This window comes from Elephas maximus, chromosome 3 (assembly GCF_024166365.1).
Source record: "Elephas maximus indicus isolate mEleMax1 chromosome 3, mEleMax1 primary haplotype, whole genome shotgun sequence".
NCBI classification, from domain to species: domain Eukaryota; kingdom Metazoa; phylum Chordata; class Mammalia; order Proboscidea; family Elephantidae; genus Elephas; species Elephas maximus.
The window spans coordinates 125,011,021-125,035,317 of NC_064821.1; the positions used below are offsets into that span (position 1 = coordinate 125,011,021).

At 38.5% G+C, this 24,297-nt stretch overlaps 1 protein-coding gene across 2 annotated transcripts in view; it reads right to left on the reverse strand.

The window, feature by feature from the left end:
• The window catches only part of PIGK (phosphatidylinositol glycan anchor biosynthesis class K), a 145,100-nt gene that overhangs the window by 111,513 nt on the left and 9,290 nt on the right, over window positions 1-24,297 (reverse strand). For both annotated transcript variants that reach the window (XM_049875622.1, XM_049875621.1), the window contains exon 3: window positions 22,045-22,136. In XM_049875622.1, coding sequence (XP_049731579.1) covers window positions 22,045-22,136 — 92 coding nt within the window. The remainder of the gene's footprint in view (window positions 1-22,044; window positions 22,137-24,297) is intronic.

Sequence of the window (24,297 nt, forward strand, 5' to 3'; positions counted from 1 at the left end):
AGTCCAAAGGACTAACAGACCACAACTACCACGGCCTCCACCAGACTGAGTCCAGCACAATCAGATGGTGCCCAGCTACTACTATCGACTGCTCTGACAGGGATCACAATAGAGGCTCCCAGGCAGAGCTGGAGAAAAACATAGAATAAAATTCTAACTCACAAAAAAAGACCACACTTACTGGTCTGACAAAGACTAGAGAAACCCCAAGAGTATAGCCCCCAGACACCCTTTTAATTTGGTTCTGAAGTCACTGCTAAGGTTCACCCTTCAGCCAAAGATTAGACAGGCCCATAAAACAAAACGAGACTAAATGGGCACACCAGCCCAGGGGCAAGGACAAGAAGGCAAGAGGGGACAGGAAAGCCAGTAACAGGGAACCCAAGGTCAAAAAGGGGAGTGTGCTGACATGTCATAAGGCTGGCAACAATATCACAAAATAATATGTGTATTAATTGTTTAATGAGAAACTAATTTCTTCTGTAAACTTTCATTTCAAGTTCAATTTAAAAAGAATAACACATTTAAAAAAATGAAGATGAGTATTAGAATGGCACACAATTTTATGGAAATTCAAAACAAGGCCTTATAGAGACCAGAAACCAAAAGGACTTGAAGCACTTACTAATGAAGATCAAAGACCACAGCCTTCAGTACGGATTGCACCTCAACATAAAGAAAACAAAAGTCCTCACAACTGGACCAATGAGCAACATCATGATAAATGGAGAAAAGACTGAAGTTGTCAAGGATTTCATTTTACTTGGATCCACAATCAACAGCCATGGAAGCAGCAATCGAGAAATCAAGAGACGCTTTGCACTGGGTAAATCTACTGCAAAGGACCTCTTTAAAGTGTTGAAGAGCAAAGATGTCATCTTGAAGGCTAAGGTGCGCCTGACCCAACCCATGGTATTTTCAATCGCATCATATGCATGTGAAAGCTGGACAATGAATAAGGAAGACTGAAGAAGAATTGATGCCTTTGAATTGTGGTGTTGGTGAAGAATATTGAATATACCCTGGACTGCCGAAAGAACGAACAAATCTGTCTTGGAAGAAGTACAACCAGAACGCTCCTTAGAAGCAAGGATAGTGAGACTGTGTCTTACATACTTTGGACATGTTGTCAGGAGGGATCAGTCCCTGGAGAAGGACATCATGCTTGGCAAAGTACAGGGTCAGAGAAGGAGAGGAAGACCCTCAGTGAGATGGACTGACACAGTGGCCACAACAATGAGCTCAAGCATAACAACTGTACGGATGGTGCAGGACCGGGCAGTGTTTCATTCTATTGTGCATAGGGTCGCTATGAGTCGGAACCAACTTGATGGCACCTAACAACAACAACAACATAGAGACCAGAACTCAAAAGTACTTCTAGATATATCAACAAAAATTTGTGGAACTTAACTCCACAATGTTTTGGCATTTTGTGACTCAGCTATCCTGAAAGCATCTGTTTCTTTCTCCTTTCCTTACTATAGGCATATTTTTCCCTTCTAATCTCTATACAGGCAACTCATGACTTAAAATGACACAACTTACAAACTGTTACCTCTTTAGGACATTTCTTACAATAATTAAGACTCTCACAGTAATAAAACTAGTACTTAAAACCAGAAACCAAACCCATTCCCGAGTCGATTTCGACTCATAGTGACCCTATAGGACAGAGTAGAACTACCCCATAGAGCTTCCAAGGAGCGCCTGGTGGATTCGAACTGCCCACCTCTTGGTTAGCAGCCGTAGCACTTAATCACTATGCCACCAGGGTTTCCAAACTAGTACTTAGGATCCTTAAATTAATGCCAAGTGAGTTGATGGTAGGCCAATGCAAACACTGCTACAAAACATGATAGGCTGATACAAAAGACTGCAAGGTGAAGCAAGGAAGAAGGGAGATTGGATTTACCGTTGGATCTGTCAGCCAACAATTTCCACCTCAAAAAGGTATTGTTTCCCCATCTTACAGATGAGGATACTAAGGCTGAGAGAGATTAAATAATTTATCCAAGGTCAAAAAACTTCCACAGGGCATTTCCAGGCTTACTGAAAGCCTGATGATGATGGTGACAGCTCTGGATTCCTCTGGCCTGCCTGGTTTCTCATTTTCTGCAGCTGCACCAACTGCCAAACTTCAGAAACACCACAGTGAGGAACAAGGGAAGTAGAGGATAGCTATAGCCACTCACTTGTATCCTTATTTCATGTATCTCCTGCACTGCTTCTTTGTTGGTTTGGTAGTAGCCTTGAAAAAAAAAAAACTAAACCTGTTGTCCTCAAGTCGATTCCGACTCATAAAAAAAAAAAAAATCATAGCAACCCTAAATGTTACAGAGTAGAACTGTTCCATAGGGTTCTCTTGAGTGTAATCTTTTATGAAAGCAGTCTGCCAGGTCTTTCTTCCAAGGGACTGCTGGGTGGGTTTGAACTGCCAACCTTTAGGTAACCAGCCAATTGCAAACCTCATGCACCATTCAGACTCCTTTGGTAACCTGAAGTGAAAGCAATTTAAATCAAGCCATTAATCTTTCCCGGACTTTGTGGTCTGGCCTAACTCTGTGACAGAACCAGATTTAAACTACTCTAAGAGCCTGTATTCTTCAACACTATGCTAACTGCCTCCCCTCTAAGTTGTAGTTTCCTTACATTTACACAGTACCTGGAATTTAATTGGTTTATAATTTATTTTAAAGCAATCATTAAAAAAAAAAGACTATTATCTTGATTTACTGGCCTGACAGAGACTAGAGAAACCCTGAGAGTATGGCCCCCGGACACCCTTTTAGCTTAGTAATGAAGTCACTTCTGAGGTTCACCCTTCAGCCGAAGATAAGACAGGCCCACACAACAAAACAAGACTAAGAGGGCACAACACCCCAGGGGCATGGGCGAGAAGACAGGAGGGGACAGGAAAGCTGGTGATAGGGAACCCAAGGTCAAGAAGGGAGAGCGTTGACATGTCGTGGAGTTGGTAACCAATGTCACGAAACAATATGTGTACTAACTGTTTAATGAGAAGCTAGTTTGTTCTGTAAACCTTCCTCTAAAGTATAATAAAAAAAAAGATTCTTGTCCCATCATAAATACTCAGGAACTGCATATATGACATAAATTCAGGATGTAAGAAGCCAAGAGGTTCACTCTATTGGGGTACCGAAGTGAAAATAAAAACAATTTGCTGAGCTATCCTCAAATTCAAACAATGGACAGCTCTAGAGAAACTTTATTACATGAGAAACCTCTGAAGGTAAGCTATCGTAATTTTTGTTAGATTATTAGATTATTGTTTACAGTAGTAAATCAAATGTATTGAACTACCATGTAAACATTAACTTAATATGGCACATGAACACTTATCTTTATTTTTTAGTTAATTATTTTCATATATCCTTTTCCTTTATTATTTCATTTATTTATACTGATGAATTAGGCAACATAATATAATCACTATCTTAGGATTTTACTATTAAGACTGCCGCTAGCAGATGTTGACCTTAACCTGATGTCGATGAGTTAATTCAAACTGATGGTGACCTGGTGACCTCACGTGTATCACAGTAGAACTGTGCTTCATAGGGTTTTCAATGGCTGCCATCTCATGGAAAGGAGCCCTGGGGGCACAATGGTTAAGTGCATGGCTGCTAACTGAAAGGTCAGTGATTCAAACTCACCAGCAGCTCCATGGAAGAAAGATGTAGCAGACTGTTTCTGTAAAGATTACAGTCCTGGAAACTCTGTGGGGCAGTTTATTCTGTAGGGTTGCTATGAGTCGCAATCAACTGAATGCCAACAGGTAATCTTACAAAAGTAGATCACGAGGTCCTTCTTCTACAGTGCTGCTGGAGGGATTTGAATGGCAAACCTTTTGGTTAGTAGCCAAGAGCAAATCATTTGCGCCACCCATGATGCTTTCTTTTCCACTGTAAAATAAAAGATTTCTACAGCCTATTAATTTTGAGCTCTTAAGAAAATTTTACCCCCAAATTTTCAAATACAAGAAGTTTTTGAAGTTTTAAAAAAAGGTGGGGGCAGGGGGTGGAAAAACTAGAAAGGAAGAAAACTGTCATTGTTTGCAGATTTTATGACTACCTACCACAACAAAAGAGAAAGAGAATTTAGAGTCAAATTACAAGAATTAGTGAGTTTCAGCAAGTTGCTAGGACAATATATAAAAAACAACTGAATGCACAGAAACAGAAGTTAGAAAATACATTTTTTAAAAAGACACTACTAACAGTATCAACAACAAAAATAACATAACTGAAGTAATTCTAAAAAAGATGTTTACAGAGGAATATTAGAACTACAAAATTTAATTGAAAGCTATTAAAAAAAAAAAAAAAAGAAGACCCAAGCCATGACCCATATGCATGTAAAATTGCCTCATATGCATGCGAAAGCTGGACAATGATTAAGGAAGACCAAAGAAGGACTGATGCCTTTGAATTGCGGTGTTGGTGAAGAATACTGAATATATCATGGATTGCAAGAAGGACGAACAAACCTATCTAAGCTAGAATGCTCCGTAGAAGCGAGGATGGCAAGACTTCATCTCACATACTTTGGACATGTTATCCGGAGGAATCTGTCCCTGGAGAAGGACATTGTACTTGGTAAAATAGAGGGTCAGCAAAAAAGAGGGAGACTTTTTTTCTTCCTTTGTATCACAAGGTGACTTGACATAGTGGCTGCAACAATGTGCTCAAACACTGCAACGATTGTGAGGATGGAACAGGACCGGGCAGTGTTTCATTCTGCTGTACAAAGGGTCACTATGAGTCAGAACCTACTCAATGGAACCTAACAACAACAACAAAAAAGACATAATTAAATAGTTATAAAACCAAACCCGTTGACGTCAAGTTGATTCTGACTCATGGTGACCCCATACGTTAAAGAGTAAAGCGGCTCCATAGGGTTTTCTTGGCTATGATCTTTATGGAAACAGAGTGCCAAGCCTTTCTTTTGTGGCACCACTGGTGGGTTTAAACTGCCAACATTTCTATTAGTAGTTGAACACAATCCACTTGCACCACCCAGGGACATTTAAATAGAGATATACTTCTTCATAAATTGAAAGATTTAATACCATAAGGAAGTCCATTCTCTTTAATCCAAAAATTCACCTCAATGCAAATCAAAATCCCAAGAGTTTTCTGAAGAACATGACAAGCTGATTCTAAAATTAATATCAAAGGATAAGACCCAAGAAGAGCCAAGACAAACCTAAAAAAGAACAAAGTCAAGGAAATCAGGTTACTAAATATGAGGGCAGTAATGAAGACAGTGTGGTACTGGTGAAGGAATAAATATCTCTTATTCATCATCCTAAAAATTTCCTATCTATAGATAAATGAATAAAGAAATTTCCCCTCTGCTCTATAAAACCCTTTCACAGTCTTCTTTGTATTGTAAATTGTTCCTTCTTATTATCTAAACACAAGAGAATGATGGTAGTTGCCAAAATGTTCCTTGTACCTTTATCACTGTCCTCCTCCCTAAAGCACATTTCAACTTCCTAACTATTCTAAACATTTCCCTATTTGGGATATTATACACTTCACCACCAGGCACATCACATGGAGTGGCAGACACATCAGCTGCCAATGTGAAAATAAAATGACAGATTGTTCAGAACACGTAAGTATCCATATTCAAACCCTATTGTTTATATTTTTAAGGAGTATATGAGGAAAAACTGTTGGGAAGTGTCAGAACTGACCAACATTCAAAGGCATAAGTCAAAATTATCTTGGTAACAATTATGATAGTATACTGCAAGTTAATTACAAAGCAGTTTATCCAGTTCCAGTCCTTCTGCATAAAAACAAATATGAAGCAAAATCATAAACAAAAATAGAATAAAATTTTAAAGCTATATACATTTTTATTTAGAAAATTCTATAAACTGAATTGTAATGGCTTTAAAAAAAGAAAAAAAAAAACACTCAGTGACCGCCCTGAACAGAGCACTCTATGAAGTTCTATCAAGTGATACAAAGGAAAGAAAGATATGGATAGGTAAGGAGAAAATAGGGGACATTCAAGGTCTTCTAGGTGAGATAAAGAGTCAAAAATTGCAATGGAAGTGGCCACATGATGTAGTAGATGTCACAACCAATCAACAAATGAAACAGTAGGTTAGAATAACAAAGTAGTCAGTAAAGACTGAAGGCTGATTGAAAACTTTGGATTTGTTAGACAGGCAACAGGGAGTCCTTACAGGTTCTTGACTGTGGGAGTGAAAAGATGAAAGCAATGTCTGAGAAGTAATTCTAACAGCTGCGTGTAGGATGACTTGGAAGAGGAAAGAGACTAGAAGCAGGGAATAAACAGCTACAAAGCTGTTAAAGTACAGGCATGAAATAACAAACACTTAATACTGTAACTAGGGAAAGAATAAGAAAATGGGAAAATCGGAGAGGCATTTCTTATATTTAATTAATATTCACTATTTTCTCAGCCCCAGTTACTAAATTCAGCATGTAGATATAAATTTTAAAATTTAATATAGGTTTTAAATTATCAGTTTACGTAATTACATCACTCTCTATAGGGCTACTATAAGAATAAAATAAGAAAATGTATGTAAAAAATCTCTAATTGTGTTACATAAATACTAACTGTTGTAATTTATGAGAAAAGGTACTGTAATATAATAGAAATACTTTGGCCATAAAATCAGAAGACCTGAATTCAAATTCTGGTTCTATCACTCAATGGTTATACGACCTTGAGCAAGTTATTTAACCATTCTGAGCAACCAATTTTAATATGTGAATTGGGAAAAACGCAATCTTTTATAAAGGCCTCAAGGAATAAATAATTATAAAATCCCTAATGTAGCACCTGGATTCTGATGGAGAGTGAAGGTATGCTGCAGGGAGAGCCGTGGAAGGAGGTCAGAAACAAGAATTCATTTTGGATGACCCTATTGGAAAGAAAGTCATAAACATTTTCAAAGAACCATAATGTCAAAGTCCTTCTCCATATTATTCTAATGAGGAATTATACAAGAAGACTGATGAAATATTCTCATTAATGCTTCACTTTAGACAAAGCTCTCTTATATACAAGACCTAATCTGTAGCAACATAAAAAGAAACAGTCAAAAGCTTTATTACAAAAGTGATACAAAAACAAAAAAAAGCAATTAGTGATTTTTTTTTAATTCACAAAAACATCACTAGAATTCACATAACTGTCCAAATAGCTCCTACTTTTAGTTCTAATATTTGTTACTTGAGAAAGAGGTTAAAAGCGACCAAGGATGAAAAAGATTTAAGTTCAGAGGGAACTTAAATGGTAGCATAAGTAAAGTTGACGTTGCCTTGTCTTACAAACTTCTGATAGAAAGAAATCAGTCTGAAGTGCCCTCGTGAGAGTACCCCACCCATGGATCACTAAAGTAGGAATTAGGTGGGGAAGAGTTCACCAAATCAGCTATACAGCACTTTTAAGCTCAGTGGGGTTTGAGAAACAAGATTAAAAGAGAACATAAACAAACAGTATTCATAAATATTTTCTTTCTGGCCTAGGCCAGTAAGGTTCCACATAGCTAAGGGTTTAGTACACTATTCATTCATTCAACTTTGCACAATGAACCAGAGAAGGCAGTGTGAGGAATACAAACATAGTTATCAAATCCAGCCTTCAAGAAATGATCAATACAGACAAGAAAGTGCTACGAAAGACGTATAAATAAAATACTACTTATGCAAGAAGGACCAGGAAAACTTTAAGAAATGTATGGGTAGAGTGTGGGCATAGGAAAACTGCAAAAGACACCGGAAAAAAAGAACTGAAGGTGGGAGGACCAGTAGAAGGCAAGGAATAGAGGACAATACAGGGAATAACATGAAGGAATTTGGCTGACGTATAAGGGATAGAAGTGAAATAATCAGAATGTCAAATTTGGAACCAGATGGCAAAACATCTTGAGTTCCATGATAAGGGATTTGGACTTTATTATGCATACACTAAAAATTTCTGACTAAGAGGAGATGAAAAATTAGAAATATTACTCTCACATCAAAAATTGAAACAGAGTAATGAAACAATAATGTTAGGTGGAATTGGAAAAGCTGTTAGACTTAAGTATAGAAATAGACGGTTCATCAGACAGGGATCATTACAAAATTCCCGTCCACCCATCTTATAGTAGAATTAAATGTTTTTTTTATTCCATGAACTGAATCTTATGCACTCAGCAAAAAAGAAGGGGGAGGAGAAGTTTGTCCTCCCCAAAATGTGTGTCAACTTAGTTAGGCCATGATTCCCAGTATTGTGTGGTTGTCCTCCATTTTGTGATTGTAATTTTAAGTTGAGAGAATTAGGGTGGGACTGTAACACCACCCTTACTCAGGTCACCTCCCTGATCCAAGGTAAAGGGAGTTTCCCTGGGGTGCGACCTGCACTGCCTTTTATCTCTCAATAGATAAAAGGAAAAGGAAGCAAGCAGAGAGTTGGGGACCTCATATCACAGAGAAAGCAGAACCAGGAGCAGAACGTGTCCTTTGGGCCCAGAGTACCTGTGCCTGAGAAGCTCCTCGACCATGGGAAGATTCAGTACAAGGACCTTCCTCCAGACCCAACAGAGACAGAAAGCCTTCCCCTGGAGCTGACAGCCTGAATTTCGAGTTTTAACCTAGTAGGCTATGAGAAAATAAATTTCTCTTTGTTAAAGCCATCCACTTGTGGTATTTCTGCTATGGCAGCATTAGCTGACTAAGACAAGGAGGAAACGGGGGAGAAGAAGACAAAGAGGTTTCACCCAACCTAATACGAAATGCATTTATTCCTCAGAGTAAACATGAGATGGGAGATCTGAATCTACACTCCCTCAGTCAACCTCAATTTCCACGTGTCTATTGCAGCATGAGCACAATTCTAGCGTTAAAGATAGTGTATTTCTCATAGGATATGGTCCCTAATCATAAGTAAATCACTTTACCAACTAAAGAAAATAGCAATCTATTCTAACCGTGGAGGAAAAAAAAATTAAAAAGCCTGTCCGTGTTGGCCTTGTTAGAAGACTGCACTGTATTGTAGGTGCTATTTAAGAAATTTTTAAGGGTAATTTCAGCTCCACATACTAAGCTAATCCTTGCTTAATGCCTTTTCTCTTCCTCATCTTCTAATCGTCTTAAGCATATTGAAGGTAGCTAAACAGGGATTTAGTTCAAAACAAGTTAAGGGTAGAAAATTGTCTAAAAATAGCTAACTGTTTTAAGATGCTAGAGCTAGGCAAAAAAAAAAAAAAAACACTCCAAGCGTTTAGTAAGGTTACTGAAAGAGCTGGCACAAAGTGGAAGACATTTCTCCTCCAAGGAAATTAGGTATGAGAATGATAATAGTCAATTAACTATCAGTTGTTGTTAGCTACTAGTTATGCCCAGCTCATGGCGACCACATGTACACAGAGTAAAACTGCTCCGTAGGGTTTTTAAGGCCAAGACTTTCGGAAGCAGATCACCAGGACTGTCTTTTAAGGCACCTCTGGGTAGGTTTGAACCACCAATTCTCATCTAATAGTAGAGCGTTTAACCATTTGCACCACTCAGGGACAACAGTCAAGCTAGAGGGCACTTACTAGGGTCTTAGCATGTGTATCTGACTTACACCCAGAACCATAAAGTTTCTTCTCTCTGAGTCAATATTCTGAAATAGTATTATAAAATTCTGTCAGCCTATTCATTAAAATCTCTTTAATATCAAATTGATATTTGCTAACAATTGTTGTCATATGCTGTCAAGTCCATTCCGACTCACAGCAACCCTATAGCGTATGACCCTACAGGACAGAGTAGAATTGCTCCATAGGGTTTCTTAGGCTATAAGCTTTACCAGGGACAATGAATACGAAGACAAAAGATGAATTGGTGCCTTTGAATTATGGTATTGGTAAAAATTATTGAATACACTGTGGACTGCCAAAAGAAAAAACAAATCTGTCTTGGAACAAATACAGCCAGAATGCTCCTTAGAACCGAGGATGGCAAGACTTTGTGTCAGTACTTTGGACACGTTATCAGGAGAGACCAGTCCCTGGAGGAGGACGTCATGCTCGGTAAAGTAGGGGTCAGTGAAAAAGAGTAAGAACCTCAATGAGACAGAATGATACAGAGGCTGCAACAATGGGGTCAAACATAGTAACAATTGTGAGAATGGTGCAGGACTGGGCAGTGTCGTGTTCTGTTGTACATAGGGTCGCTATGACTTGGAACCAACTCGACAGCATCTAGCAACAACAATCTTTACCACAGTAGATCGCCAGCTTTTTTTCTCTTGTGGAGCTGCTGGGTGGGTTCAAATCATCGACCTTGCAGTTAGCAGCTAAGGACTTAACCATTGTGTCACCAGGGCTCTTTTGCTAAGAACTAGAATAACACAACTTAGGGAATAGAAATGTTTGTAATTCTAAGATACAAACGTGTTCATTTTGTTTGAGCAACTGAAAAACATCTTTCCAAGTCACACTTTTATTTATTTATCTAACACATAAGCAGAGCACCTACCAAGTGCCACGCACTATGTTAGATGCTGAAGATACAAAATTAAACAAAACACAACCCTCTATAAAATCCCTCCAGGAATTTACAATCTAATGAGGGAGGACATAATATAATTATTACAACACTGTTATAATAAAAATATACTTAGGATGCTCTGGGTTTCAGGAAATGCTCTTCTGAAGGAGTATTTGACTAAAGTGAATTTGTGTTTCTCAAACTTGGCTGCACATCATAACCACATAGAGAGCTGATATCCTGGCCTCACTTCTGATTTAATGAATTAGAGTCTCCAAGGGTGAAGCTGGGAAATTCTTATTTTTAATATGTGCCGTAAATGATTCAGAATCACAGCCAGGTTTGGGTAGCAGTGACCTAGAAGTACAGATGACCACTCTAGCAAAGAGAATAGCTCGGCATGTCTGGAGTTTGTAAAATGCATACAGAAGACCACAAAGACTTGGTGTGAATTTCCAAAACAAAAGATAATCACCGGAGGCGGAGCCAAGATGGCGGACTAGGCAGACGCTACCTCGGATCCCTCTTACAACAAAGACACGGAAAAACAAGTGAATCGATCACATACATAACAATCTACGAACCCTGAACAACAAACACAGATTTAGAGACGGAGAACGAACTAATACGGGGAAGCAGCGATTGTTTCCAGAGCCTGGAGCCAGCGTACCAGTCAGGTACGGCACAAGCACAGAGAGCGGCTCCACCCCCCTGAACTTACCCCGGGAGGGGGACCAGCCAGTTCCACGGGCAGCGTGGGACGCAGCCGGTAGGAGAAGTCCCTGGGAGGCAGTGACTGGTCTTGGAGCAGAAAGAGCAGCGTCCGAGCCGGGGAACCGTCCCGCAGGGATTTGGACTGGACGCAGGTACGGCATAAACACGGAGAGTTGCTCCACCCCCCTGAACTAACCCTGGGAAGGGGACCAGCCAGGTCGCGCAGGCGGCGTGGGACTCAGCCAGTAGGAGAAGTCCCTGGGAGGCAGCGACTGGTACTGGAGCAGGGAGAACAGCGTCCCAGCCAGAACACTCGGTCAAGGCACAAGCACGGAAACGTGCTCCACCCATCTGAACTAACCTGGGGAGGAGGCCCAACTGGTTCTCGGGGGCGGCACGACCATGTGGCTGGAGGGACGAGAAGTCCCCGGGAGGCAGCGACTGATTTTGGAGTCCAGAGTGCACCGTCCCAGTAGGGGAGCCTTGACGCTGGGCGTGGGGCTGGAAGCAGAGGATCTGACTGTGACTCCAGCGGGCCAGACCCCCCCCCCCCGGGCAATCTCCACACAGCCAGCACACATAGGCAACGCACCCCGCGAGAGTCTCAGATATAATAGTCATTCCAAGCAAGACAAGCAACTCTGGCTATATTCTGAGGTGCTACTCTCCTATCTCTCTGTTCCCTCCCCCACCCTCCCCAGGCGGCTTCATTAACATCTGAATAGCCTGAGCCAGAGGGAGAACTCTGATAGGGATCTGACTGCATTTTTTTTTTTAGCGGATTTTCTGGAAAAACTAGTTTCCCAGTGATGGCTCGGAGACAACAATCCATATCAAACCACTTAAAGAAGCAGACCGTGACAGCTTCTCCAACCCCCCAAATAAAAGAATCAAAATCTTTCCCAAATGAAGATACAATCTTGGAATTATCAGATACAGAATATAAAAAACTAATTTACAGAATGCTTAATGATATCACAAATGAAATTAGGATAACTGCAGAAAAAGCCAAGGAACACACTGATAAAACTGTTGAAGAACTCAAAAAGATTATTCAAGAACATACTGGAAAAATTAATAAGTTGCAAGAATCCATAGAGAGACAACATGTAGAAATCCAAAAGATTAACAATAAAATAACAGAATTAGACAATGCACTAGGAACTCAGAGGAGCAGACTCGAGCAATTAGAATGCAGACTGGGACATCTGGAGGACCAGGGAATCGACACCAACATAGCTGAAAAAAAATCAGATAAAAGAATTAAAAAAAATGAAGAAACCCTAAGAATTATGTGGGACTCTATCAAGAAGGATAACCTGCGGGTGATTGGAGTCCCAGAACAGGGAGGGGGGACAGAAAACACAGAGAAAATAGTTGAAGAACTCCTGACAGAAAACTTCCCTGACATCATGAAAGACGAAAGGATATCTATCCAAGATGCTCATCGAACCCCATTTAAGATTGATACAAAAAGAAAAACACCAAGACATATTATCATCAAACTCACCAAAACCAAAGATAAACAGAAAATTTTAAAAGCAGCCAAGGAGAAAAGAAAGGTTTCCTTCAAGGGAGAATCAGTAAGAATATGTTCTGACTACTCAGCAGAAACCATGCAGGCAAGAAGGGAATGGGACCACATATACAGAACACTGAAGGAGAAAAACTGCCAGCCAAGGATCATATATCCAGCAAAACTCTCTCTGAAATATGAAGGCGAAATTAAGATATTTACAGACAAACGCAAGTTTAGAGAATTTGCAAAAACCAAACCAAAGCTACAAGAAATACTAAAGGATATTGTTTGGTCAGAGAACCTATAATATCAGATATCAGCACAACACAAGGTCACAAAACAGAACATCCTGATATCATCTCAAATAGGGAAATCACAAAAACAAATTAAGATTAATTAAAAAAAAAATACACATAACAGGGAATCATGGAAGTCAATAGGTAAAAGATCACAATAATCAAAAAGAGGGACTAAATACAGGAGGCACTGAACTGCCATATGGAGAGTGATACAAGGCGATATAGAACAATACAAGTTAGGTTTTTACTTAGAAAAATAGGGGTAAATAATAAGGTAACCACAAAAAGGTATAACAACTCTATAACTGAAGATAAAAACCAAGAAAAACGTAACGACTCAACTAACATAAAGTCAAGCACTATGAAAATGAGGATCTCACAATTTACTAAGAAAAACGCCTCAGCACAAAAAAGTATGTGGAAAAATGAAATTGTCAACAACACACATAAAAAGGTATCAAAATGACAGCACTAAAAACTTATTTATCTATAATTACCCTGAATGTAAATGGACTAAATGCACCAATAAAGAGACAGAGAGTCACAGACTGGATAAAGAAACACGATCCATCTATATGCTGCCTACAAGAGACACACCTTAGACTTAGAGACACAAACAAACTAAAACTCAAAGGATGGAAAAAAATATATCAAGCAAACAATAAGCAAAAAAGAAGAGGAGTAGCAATATTAATTTCTGACAAAATAGACTTTAGACTTAAACCCACCACAAAGGATAAAGAAGGACACTATATAATGATAAAAGGGACAACTGATCAGGAAGACATAACCATATTAAATATTTATGCACCCAATGACAGGGCTGCAAGATACATAAATCAAATTTTAACAGAATTGAAAAGCGAGATAGATACCTCCACAATTATAGTAGGAGACTTCAACACACCACTTTCGGAGAAGGACAGGACATCCAGTAAGAAGCTCAACAGAGACACGGAAGATCTAATTACAACAATCAACCAACTTGACCTCATTGACTTATACAGAACTCTCCACCCAACTGCTGCAAAATATACTTTTTTTTCTAGCGCACATGGAACATTCTCTAGAATAGACCACATATTAGGTCATAAAACAAACCTTTGCAGAGTCCAAAACATCGAAATATTACAAAGCATCTTCTCAGATCACAAGGCAATAAAACTAGAGATCAATAACAGAAAAACTAGGGAAAAGAAATCAAATACTTGGAAAATGAACAACACCTTCTGAAAAAAGACTGGGTTATAGAAGACATTAAGGAGGGAATAAGGAAATTCATAGAAAGCAACGAGAATGAAAATACTTCCTATCAAAACCTCTGGGACACAGCAAAAGCAGTGCTCAGAGGCCGATTTATATCAATAAATGCACATATACAAAAAGAAGAAAGAGCCAAAATCAGAGAACTGTCCCTACAACTTGAACAAATAGAAAGTGAGCAACAAAAGAATCCATCAGGCACCAGAAGAAAACAAATAATAAAAATTAGAGCTGAACTAAATGAATTAGAGAACAGAAAAACAATTGAAAGAATTAACAAAGCCAAAAGCTGGTTCTTTGAAAAAATTAACAAAATTGATAAACCATTGGCTAGACTGACTAAAGAAATACAGGAAAGGAAACAAGTAACCCGAATAAGAAATGAGAAGGACCACATCACAACAGAACTAAATGAAATTAAAAGAATCATTTCAGATTATTATGAAAAATTGTACTCTAACAAATTTGAAAACCTAGAAGAAATGGATGAATTCCTGGAAAAACACTACCTACCTAAACTAACACATTCAGAAGTAGAACAACTAAATAGACCCGTAACAAAAAAAGAGATTGAAACGGTAATCAAAAAACTCCCAACAAAAAAAACCCCTGGCCCGGACGGCTTCACTGCAGAGTTCTACCAAACTTTCAGACAAGAGTTAACACCACTACTACTAAAGGTATTCCAAAGCATAGAAAATGACGGAATACTACCCAACTCATTCTATGAAGCCACCATCTCCCTGATACCAAAACCAGGTAAAGACATTACAAAAAAAGAAAATTATAGACCTATATCCCTCATGAACATTGATGCAAAAATCCTCAACAAAATTCTAGCCAATAGAATCCAACAACACATCAAAAAAATAACTCACCCTGATCAAGTGGGATTTATACCAGGTATGCAAGGCTGGTTTAATATCAGAAAAACCATTAATGTAATCCATCACATAAATAAAACAAAAGACAAAAACCACATGATCTTATCAATTGATGCAGAAAAGGCATTTGACAAAGTCCAACACCCATTTATGATAAAAACTCTTACCAAAATAGGAATTGAAGGAAAATTCCTCAACATAATAAAGGGCATCTATGCAAAGCCAACAGCCAATATCACTCTAAATGGAGAGAACCTGAAAGCATTTCCCTTGAGAACGGGAACCAGACAAGGATGCCCTTTATCACCGCTCTTATTCAACATCGTGCTGGAAGTCTTAGCCAGGGCAATTAGGCTAGACAAAGAAATAAAAGGTATCTGGATTGGCAAGGAAGAAGTAAAGTTATCACTATTTGCAGATGACATGATTATATACACAGAAAACCCTAAGGAATCCTCCAGAAAACTACTGAAACTAATAGAAGAGTTTGGCAGAGTCTCAGGTTATAAAATAAACATACAAAAATCACTTGGATTCCTCTACATCAACAAAAAGAACACCGAAGAGGAAATAACCAAATCAATACCATTCACAGTAGCCCCCAAGAAGATAAGATACTTAGGAATAAATCTTACCAAGGATGTAAAAGACCTGTACAAAGAAAACTACAAAGCTCTACTACAAGAACTTCAAAAGGACATACTTAAGTGGAAAAACATACCCTGCTCATGGATAGGAAGACTTAACATAGTAAAAATGTCTCTTCTACCAAAAGCCATCTATACATTTAACGCACTTCCGATCCAAATTCCAATGTCATATTTTAAGGGGATAGAGAAACAAATCACCAATTTCATATGGAAGGGAAAGAACCCTCGGATAAGCAAAGCACTACTGAAAAATAAGAAGAAAGTGGGAGGCCTCACCTTACCTGACTTCAGAACCTATTATACAGCCACAGTAGTCAAAACAGCCTGGTATTGGTACAACAACAGACACATAGACCAATGGAACAGAATTGAGAACCCAGACATAGATCCATCCACGTATGAGCAGCTGATATTTGACAAAGGACCAGTGTCAATTAACTGGGGAAAAGATAGCCTTTTTAACAAATGGTGCTGGCATAACTGGATATCCCTTTGCAAAAAATGAAACAGGACCCATACCTCACACCATGCACAAAAACTAACTCCAAGTGGATCAAAGACCTAAACATAAAGACTAAAACGATAAAGATCATGGAAGAAAAAATTGGGACAACCCTAGGAGCCCTAATACAAGGTATAAACCGAATACAAAACATTACCAAAAATGATGAAGAGAAACCCGATAACTGGGAGCTCCTAAAAATCAAACACCTATGCTCATCTAAAGACTTCTCCAAAAGAGTAAAAAGACCACCTACAGACTGGGAAAGAATTTTCAGCTGTGACATCTCCGACCAGCGCCTGATCTCTAAAATCTACATGATTCTGTCAAAACTCAACCCCAAAAAGACAAACAACCCAATCAAGAAGTGGGCAAAGGATATGAACACACATTTCACTAAAGAAGATATTCAGGCAGCCAACAAATACATGAGAAAATGCTCTCGATCATTAGCCATTAGAGAAATGCAAATTAAAACTACGATGAGATTCCATCTCACACCAGCAAGGCTGGCATTAATCCAAAAAACACAAAATAATAAATGTTGGAGAGGCTGCGGAGAGATTGGAACTCTCATACACTGCTGGTGGGAATGTAAAATGGTACAACCACTTTGGAAATCTATCTGGCGTTATCTTAAACAGTTAGAAATAGAACTACCATACAACCCAGAAATACCACTCCTAGGAATATACCCTAGAGATACAAGAGCCCTCATACAAACAGATATATGCACACCCATGTTTATTGCAGCTCTGTTTACAATAGCAAAAAGTTGGAAGCAACCAAGGTGTCCATCAACGGATGAATGGGTAAATAAATTGTGGTATATTCACACAATGGAATACTACGCATCGATAAAGAACAGTGACGAATCTCTGAAACATTTCATAACATGGAGGAACCTGGAAGGCATTATGCTGAGCGAAATAAGTCAGAGGCAAAAGGACAAATATTGTATAAGACCACTATTATAAGATCTTGAGAAATAGTAAACCTGAGAAGAACACATACTTTTGTGGTTACGAGGGGGGGAGGGAGGGAGGGTGGGAGAAGGGTTTTTTATTGATTAATCAGTAGATAAGAACTGCTTTAGGTGAAAGGAAAGACAATACTCAATATATGGAAGGTCAGCTCAATTGGACTGGACCAAAAGCAAGGAAGTTTTTGGGATAAAATGAATGCTTCAAAGGTCAGCGGAGCAAGCGCGGGGGTCTGGGGAACATGGTTTGAGGGGACTTCTAAGTCAATTGGCAAAATAATTCTATTATGAAATCATTCTGCATCCCACTTTGAAATGTGGCGTCTGGGGTCTTAAATGCTAACAAGCGGCCATCTAAGATGCAGCAATTGGTCTCAACCCACCTGGAGCAAAGGAAAATGAAAAACACCAAGGCCACACGACAACTAAGAGCCCAAGAGACAGAAAGGGCCACATGAACCAGAGACCTACATCATCCTGAGACCAGAAGAACTAGTTGGTGCCCGGCCACAATCGATGACTGCCCTGACAGGGAGCACAGCAGAGGACCCCTGAGGGAGCAGGAGATCAGTGGGATGCAGACCCCAAATTCTCATAAAAAGACCAAACTTAATGGTCTGACCGAGACTGGAGGAACCCCGGCGGCCATGCTCCCCAGACCTTCAGTTGACACAGGACAGGAACCATCCCCGAAGACAAGTCATGAGAAATGAAAGGGACTGGTCAGCGGGTGGGAGAGAGACGCTGATGAAGAGTGAGCTAATTGTATCGGGTGGGCACTTGAGATTGTGTTGGCAACTCTTGTCTGGAGGGGGGATGTGAGGATTGAGAGAGAGGGAAGCCGGCAAAAGTGTCAAGAAAGGAGAGACTGAAAGGGCTGACTCAAGAGAGGGAGAGCAAGTGGGAGTAGGGAGTGAGATGTATGTAAACTTATATGTGACAGACTGATTGGATTTGTAAACGTTCACTTGAAGCTTAATAAAAGTTATTAAAAAAAAAAAAGATAATCACCTATGTCATATATTTTAACAAATGATTTATTATTGAGATATATAGGAAAACTAAATGAAAATACCTGAATTTCAAGACAAAGGTAAAATGCTCTTTCAGATTAGAACACTTCTACACTGCTGGTGGGAATGTCAAACGGTACAACCACTTTGGAAATCGATTTGGCGCTTCCTTAAAAAGTTAGAAATAGAATTACCATATGATCCAGCAATCCCGCTCCTTGGAATATATCCTAGAGAAATAAGAGCCTTTACACGAACAGATATATGCACACCCATGTTTACTGCAGCACTGTTCACAATAGCAAAAACATGGAAGCAACCAAGGTGTCCATCAACGGATGAATGGATAAATGAACTATGGTATATTCATACAATGGAATACTACACATCGATAAAGAACAGTGAGGAATCTGTGAAACATTTCATAACATGGAGGAACCTGGAAGGCATTATGCTGAGTGAAACTAGTCAGTTGCAAAAGGACAGATATTGTATAAGACCACTATTATAAGAACTTGAGAAATAGTTTAAACTGAGAAGAAAACATTCTTTTGTGGTTACGAGATGGGGAAGGGAGGGAGGGCAGGAGAGGGGTATTCACTAATTAGATAGTAGATAAGAACTACTTTAGGTGAAGGGAAAGACAGCACAGAATACCAGGGAGGTCAGCACAATTGGACTAAACCAAAAGCAAAGAAGTTTCCTGAATAAAGTGACTACTTCGAAGGCCAGCATAGCAGGGGCAGGGGTCTGGGGACCACGGTTTCAGGGGACATCTAAGTCAATTGGCATAACAAAATCTATTAAGAAAACATTCTGCATCCCAATTTGAAGAGTGGCGTCTGGGGTCTTAAATGCTAGCACACAGCCATCTAAGATGCATCAATTGATCTCAACCCACCTGGAGCAAAGGAGAATGAAGAACACAAAGGACACAAGGTGATTATGAGGCCAAGAGACAGAAAGTGCCACATGAACCAGTGACTACGTCATCATGAGACCAGAAGAACTAGATGGTGCCTGGCTACAACCGATGACTGCCGTGACAGGGAACACAACAGAGAACCCCTGAGGGAGCAGGAGAGCAGTGGGATGCAGACCCCAAATTCTCATAAGACCAGACTTACTGGTCTGACTGAGACTGGAAGGACCCCAGTGGTCATGGCCCCCAGACCTTCTGTTGCCCCAGGACAGGAACCATTCCCGAAGCCAACTCTTCAGACATGGATTAGACTGGACAATGGGTTGGAAAGGGATGCTGGTGGAGTGAGCTTCTTGGATCAGGTGGACACTTGAGACTATGTTGGCATCTCCTGCCTAGAGGGGAGATGAAGAAGGTGGAGGGGGTTAGAAGCTGGCGAAAAGGACACAAAAAGAGAGAGTGGAGGGAGAGAGCAGGCTGTCTCATTAGGGGGAGAGTAACTGGGAGTGTGTAGCAAGATGTATATGGGTTTTTGGGTGAGAGACTGACTTGATTCGTAAACTTTCACTTAAAGCACAATAAAAATTATTTAAAAAAAAATGCTCTTTCAAAAAAATACAAAGAGACAAAAAGAACTCTAGTCATAATTTAAACATTGAGACCAATCATCTCTCTCAGGATATATTTCTGGAATTATGACAGAAGTTACGACAATACTGTTTTAATTTGAAAATCTTTTATACTGTATAAAATAAATTCAACCATTAAAACAAAATGGTTCCTAATGATTTAAAATTTTCAAGTTGTTGTTTCATAATGATTTATTATTTTCTGACTGAACATTTACCTATATTTGTATTTTTATACTCAATTCCAGACAGGAGTAAAATAGTTTAAGTCAACAATAAGAGAAAGATTTACAACAACAGGCTGAAAGCCAAAGAGAATCTCTTTTCTGTTGATTTCTACTTGTCAAATAACAAATTGTTGAAATCCCCAATTCACCACCTAACAAAGACTTCATAAACAGAGAAGCAGACAGGTAACCATCTGAAACAGAAATAAGCTTTTAAAAAGCATTGTTTGGAAACCTAGGGATAAATTTACTAAAGCATAATATACAAAATACACCCTATTGCTATATCCTACTTCAAAAGCATCCTCTAAATCTTAAACTGTTTAAAGGTGTCCCAAAGGCTCATGCAACAGGCAAACATTTATTCACCCAAGTGAAAACTACTGCCAAACCACGCACAGAGATTCCCTGGAGTACACAGGGTATAGAAGCAAGAGCAGTTAAAAACCCAGTGTCAAAGGAGTAACCAACCACATAGGCCTATTTGGAAAGAATCAATGAAAAATCATAATAATTGGCCAATTTCACAAATTGCATCTGTATACTTGATATAATAAATCATCCTCTTTCTGACCTCATTTAACATAGTTTTTAGAAACGGTAATATTATCTGGCTGTCTTGATTTCCTGGTGAAATGACGGGAAATAAACTATAGCTCTGTCAACTTCTCAGCCTAAAATTATCTATTCACATAAAATGTAACATAACTTTGTTTTCTAAATCATTCACTGCTCCCTTTCTGCTCCTGTACCACTTTATACATACCCCTCTTTGTTTTTACACGAAGTACTTGAATCCTGCAAAGAAGGTACTATTATCACCATGTAATAGATGAGGAAAAGGGCTTAGTGAGGTTAAGTGATTTAACCAAAATCACCAATAAAGCTAGATTTCAAACTCAGATTTGTCTGACTACAAGGCTCTTTCTATATTTCTTCACAGGTAGAAATGAACATGGAACTAAATAAATCAAACCTAAACAACTGAACTGACTGCAGCTCCTTGCTATAAATGCTTTGGTAGTAGTAAAAATAAATCTATCATATATGACAAACCAAACACAGAGGACATGTATCTGGGGGTAGAGGTGGCAGGGTGCTGCCTAGTATCTAAACTCTCTCCCCAGTCAGGAAATTTTCCTTTTTATGAGTCTTCATACAAAGCAGAGCCCTCTCCCTGTATAAAAAGTAACAACGCCAGACACTCATTCTTCCAGCCATCCCTGCAGCATGGATATGGGCGTTTGACCTAGGCTCTGACATCTGACAGTACAACATTCTCACCAAGGACTCTGATTTAAGAACTAGAGACATTAAGCAACTGAAATAGCAAAGGTTGGATTTTGGCAGCAGGCGGCAGTAGCAACACTGTTTCCAAAGGCAACAGGAGCAGCTATGCAGTGGGTAAGTCTAGTTAGTATTAAGAGATGGCAGCCACATTATTGTCACTGGACTGGTTGTATGCCATGAGTTTTAGCTGTCTTTTCTGTTGTCTAGCTTCCCTTATTCCTGATAATTTAAGATTTCAGCCTTCCCAGCAATTAGGTAAACTAAACAATAAGCTTCCAATAAATTCCTTTTCTGCTTAATTAACTCAGTCAAAATTGCCTTTTGATGTCTATGACTCTGACCAGACATTTAATAATGAAATGAATGAGACTACACAATTAGAGTTGACCAAATTTTTTCCCTTGTATTCGATTGTTCTTTTACATGAATTGCCTTTATAACCTTAAGTAACATCTACTTTATACATGGTGGTATGCTCTAATAAAAACAACAGAAAAATTTCAAACCACGTTTCTTTACCTTTTCCAAAAGCAACATAAAATACAAACATAATACCAATCATGTAAGAGTGATTTTTACTGAGTTTCAGAGATAAGGTTTATTAAGCTTTCTTACCTGTCAGGAATACCTAGCCTCTTGACACTTCTATAAACAGAAAGAGTATTTGCAACATGTCGATAATTAAACCAGAATCGGGAAGTACAAACCTAAAGTATTAAAACAAATGTGTTATTCTTATGAATCAAAATAAGCCACAGACTTACAGAATTATTTCTCTTTAAGTAGGATATTGAGATACTGAAAGAAAGAGTACCATAATTCACACTTAGAAACAGCTAAAGACTTAAAGAATTGTCAATAAAAGTAATTTCTCTAGAAAGGTTCATTACTTGGTATTAAATAATAAAGGTCATTCAGCTTAAGAAAAAAATTAATTTGGGGGGAATTTAATCAAGTACTTACCAATTTAGTTACAATCCATTTCAGTGATGCTATAATGTTCCTTTTTCTAAAAGATTTAAGTTCTTTGGAATGAAAGAAAAGCCCCATAATCTCATCACAGAATAGAAAAAGAAATTAGGTACCTTGAGTTATATAATGTTCCTTTCAATCTGAATTGCTTCTTAATTTTAGTTATGAGAAATGTAGAACACAGAGTAAAACATAAAATAGAAAACAGTTTTACATGTAGATAAGAGAATGCACGAATTATAAAAAACTTGTTGAACTGAACAGGAAATAGAAACAATTAAACCAAGTTTTACACTAAAAAAAAACAAAAACCCTGAGGCCTAAAAACAAGATCATAGGTGCTAGGAAAATTTAACTCCATGCCCCAAAAGTTAGCCTTCTTGGGAATCCATTCTAAGGGAACGAAACAAAGATGAGGTTTGGTAGTATACCCACGAAGTACCCTTCTACCTCCTACCACATGTAGTTGCTGAGACAAGGTATAATGACAGTTTAAAGAATAGCATAAATGCTCTCGACCCTGCCAAAGGGAAAAGAACTACATGGTGTCTTTCTTAAAAGTGAATTCTCAATCTGAAAGCTGATATGAAAAAAAGTGAACGGTTTGACTATAGAGAAATATAAAATTCCCTATGCCAAAAATACCATAAAATTCTAATTCAAATGAAAAACTCAAAATAATATTACAAGGGCTAATTAATACCCTTAATTATAACTCAATGAGAAAAAAATGAACTATCCAATTTTGAAAAATGAACAAAGGATAAGAGCAAGCATTTCATAACAAAAGTATTAAATATGGACAACAAAACATTCAAAGAAGCTCAGCTTCAGTCATAATTATAAAAATATTAATTAGATTGATAAGTATCAAAGTCTTACAATTCACAGTATTGGCAAGGGTGTAGGGAAATGAGTACTCTTATAGCTGAGGATATAAATTAATATAAACCTTGCTGTCATGGATGAATTGTGTCCCCAAAAAATGTGTGTCAACTTGGCAAGGCCATGACTCCCAATATTGTGTGGTTGTCCTCCATTTCCTGGCCTGAAATATTTATCCTATAAATCCTAACCTCTGTGATGGTAATGAGGCAAGATTAGAAGCAGTTATGTTAATGAGGCAGCACTCAATCTGCAGGATTGAGTTGTATCTTGAGTCAGTCTCTTTTGAGACTTAAAAAAGAGAAGCAGCAGAGTGAAGGGGGACCTCCTACCACCAAGAATGAAAAACTGGGGCAGAAGTGCTTCCTTTGGTCCTGAGGTCACTGTGCTGAGAAACTCCTAGACCAAGGGAAGGACAGGGACCTTTCTCCAGATCCAAGAGAGAGAAATAAAGCCTTCCCCTGGAACTGGCACCCTGAATTCGGACTTCCAGACTCCTAGACTCTGAGAGAATAAATCTGTCTTTGTTAAAGCCATCCACCTGTGGTATTTCTGTTATAGCAGCACTAGATAACTAAGAAACTTACAGGAGGGGAATTTGCAAAATACATCAAGTTGGAAAATGTACATACCTTTTAATTTAGTTCATATAAGCATGTAAAAATATGTATACAAGGATTTTTCCTATAACATTATCTGTATTTGGGGGGAAAAAAAAAGCTGAAAACCAAATCACTGCCCATGAATAGCAAAGAATCTGCAGGTTCCCTAACCTGGGGTAGAAATAGTATAATGTAATTTACATCTGAAGTATTCATAATAAAAACCAGTATTTTTCACATACTTTTATATATACAAAAGGCTTTTCACATATATTATGTTATTTAATAAGTATAAAGCTAAGAAATTGCCTTCATTTTTATCACCAATTTACTAGACAGGAAATTAAGGTGAGAAAACAAACGGAAGCACAAGAAACATCAATATAAATTATGATGCTACACAAGAACA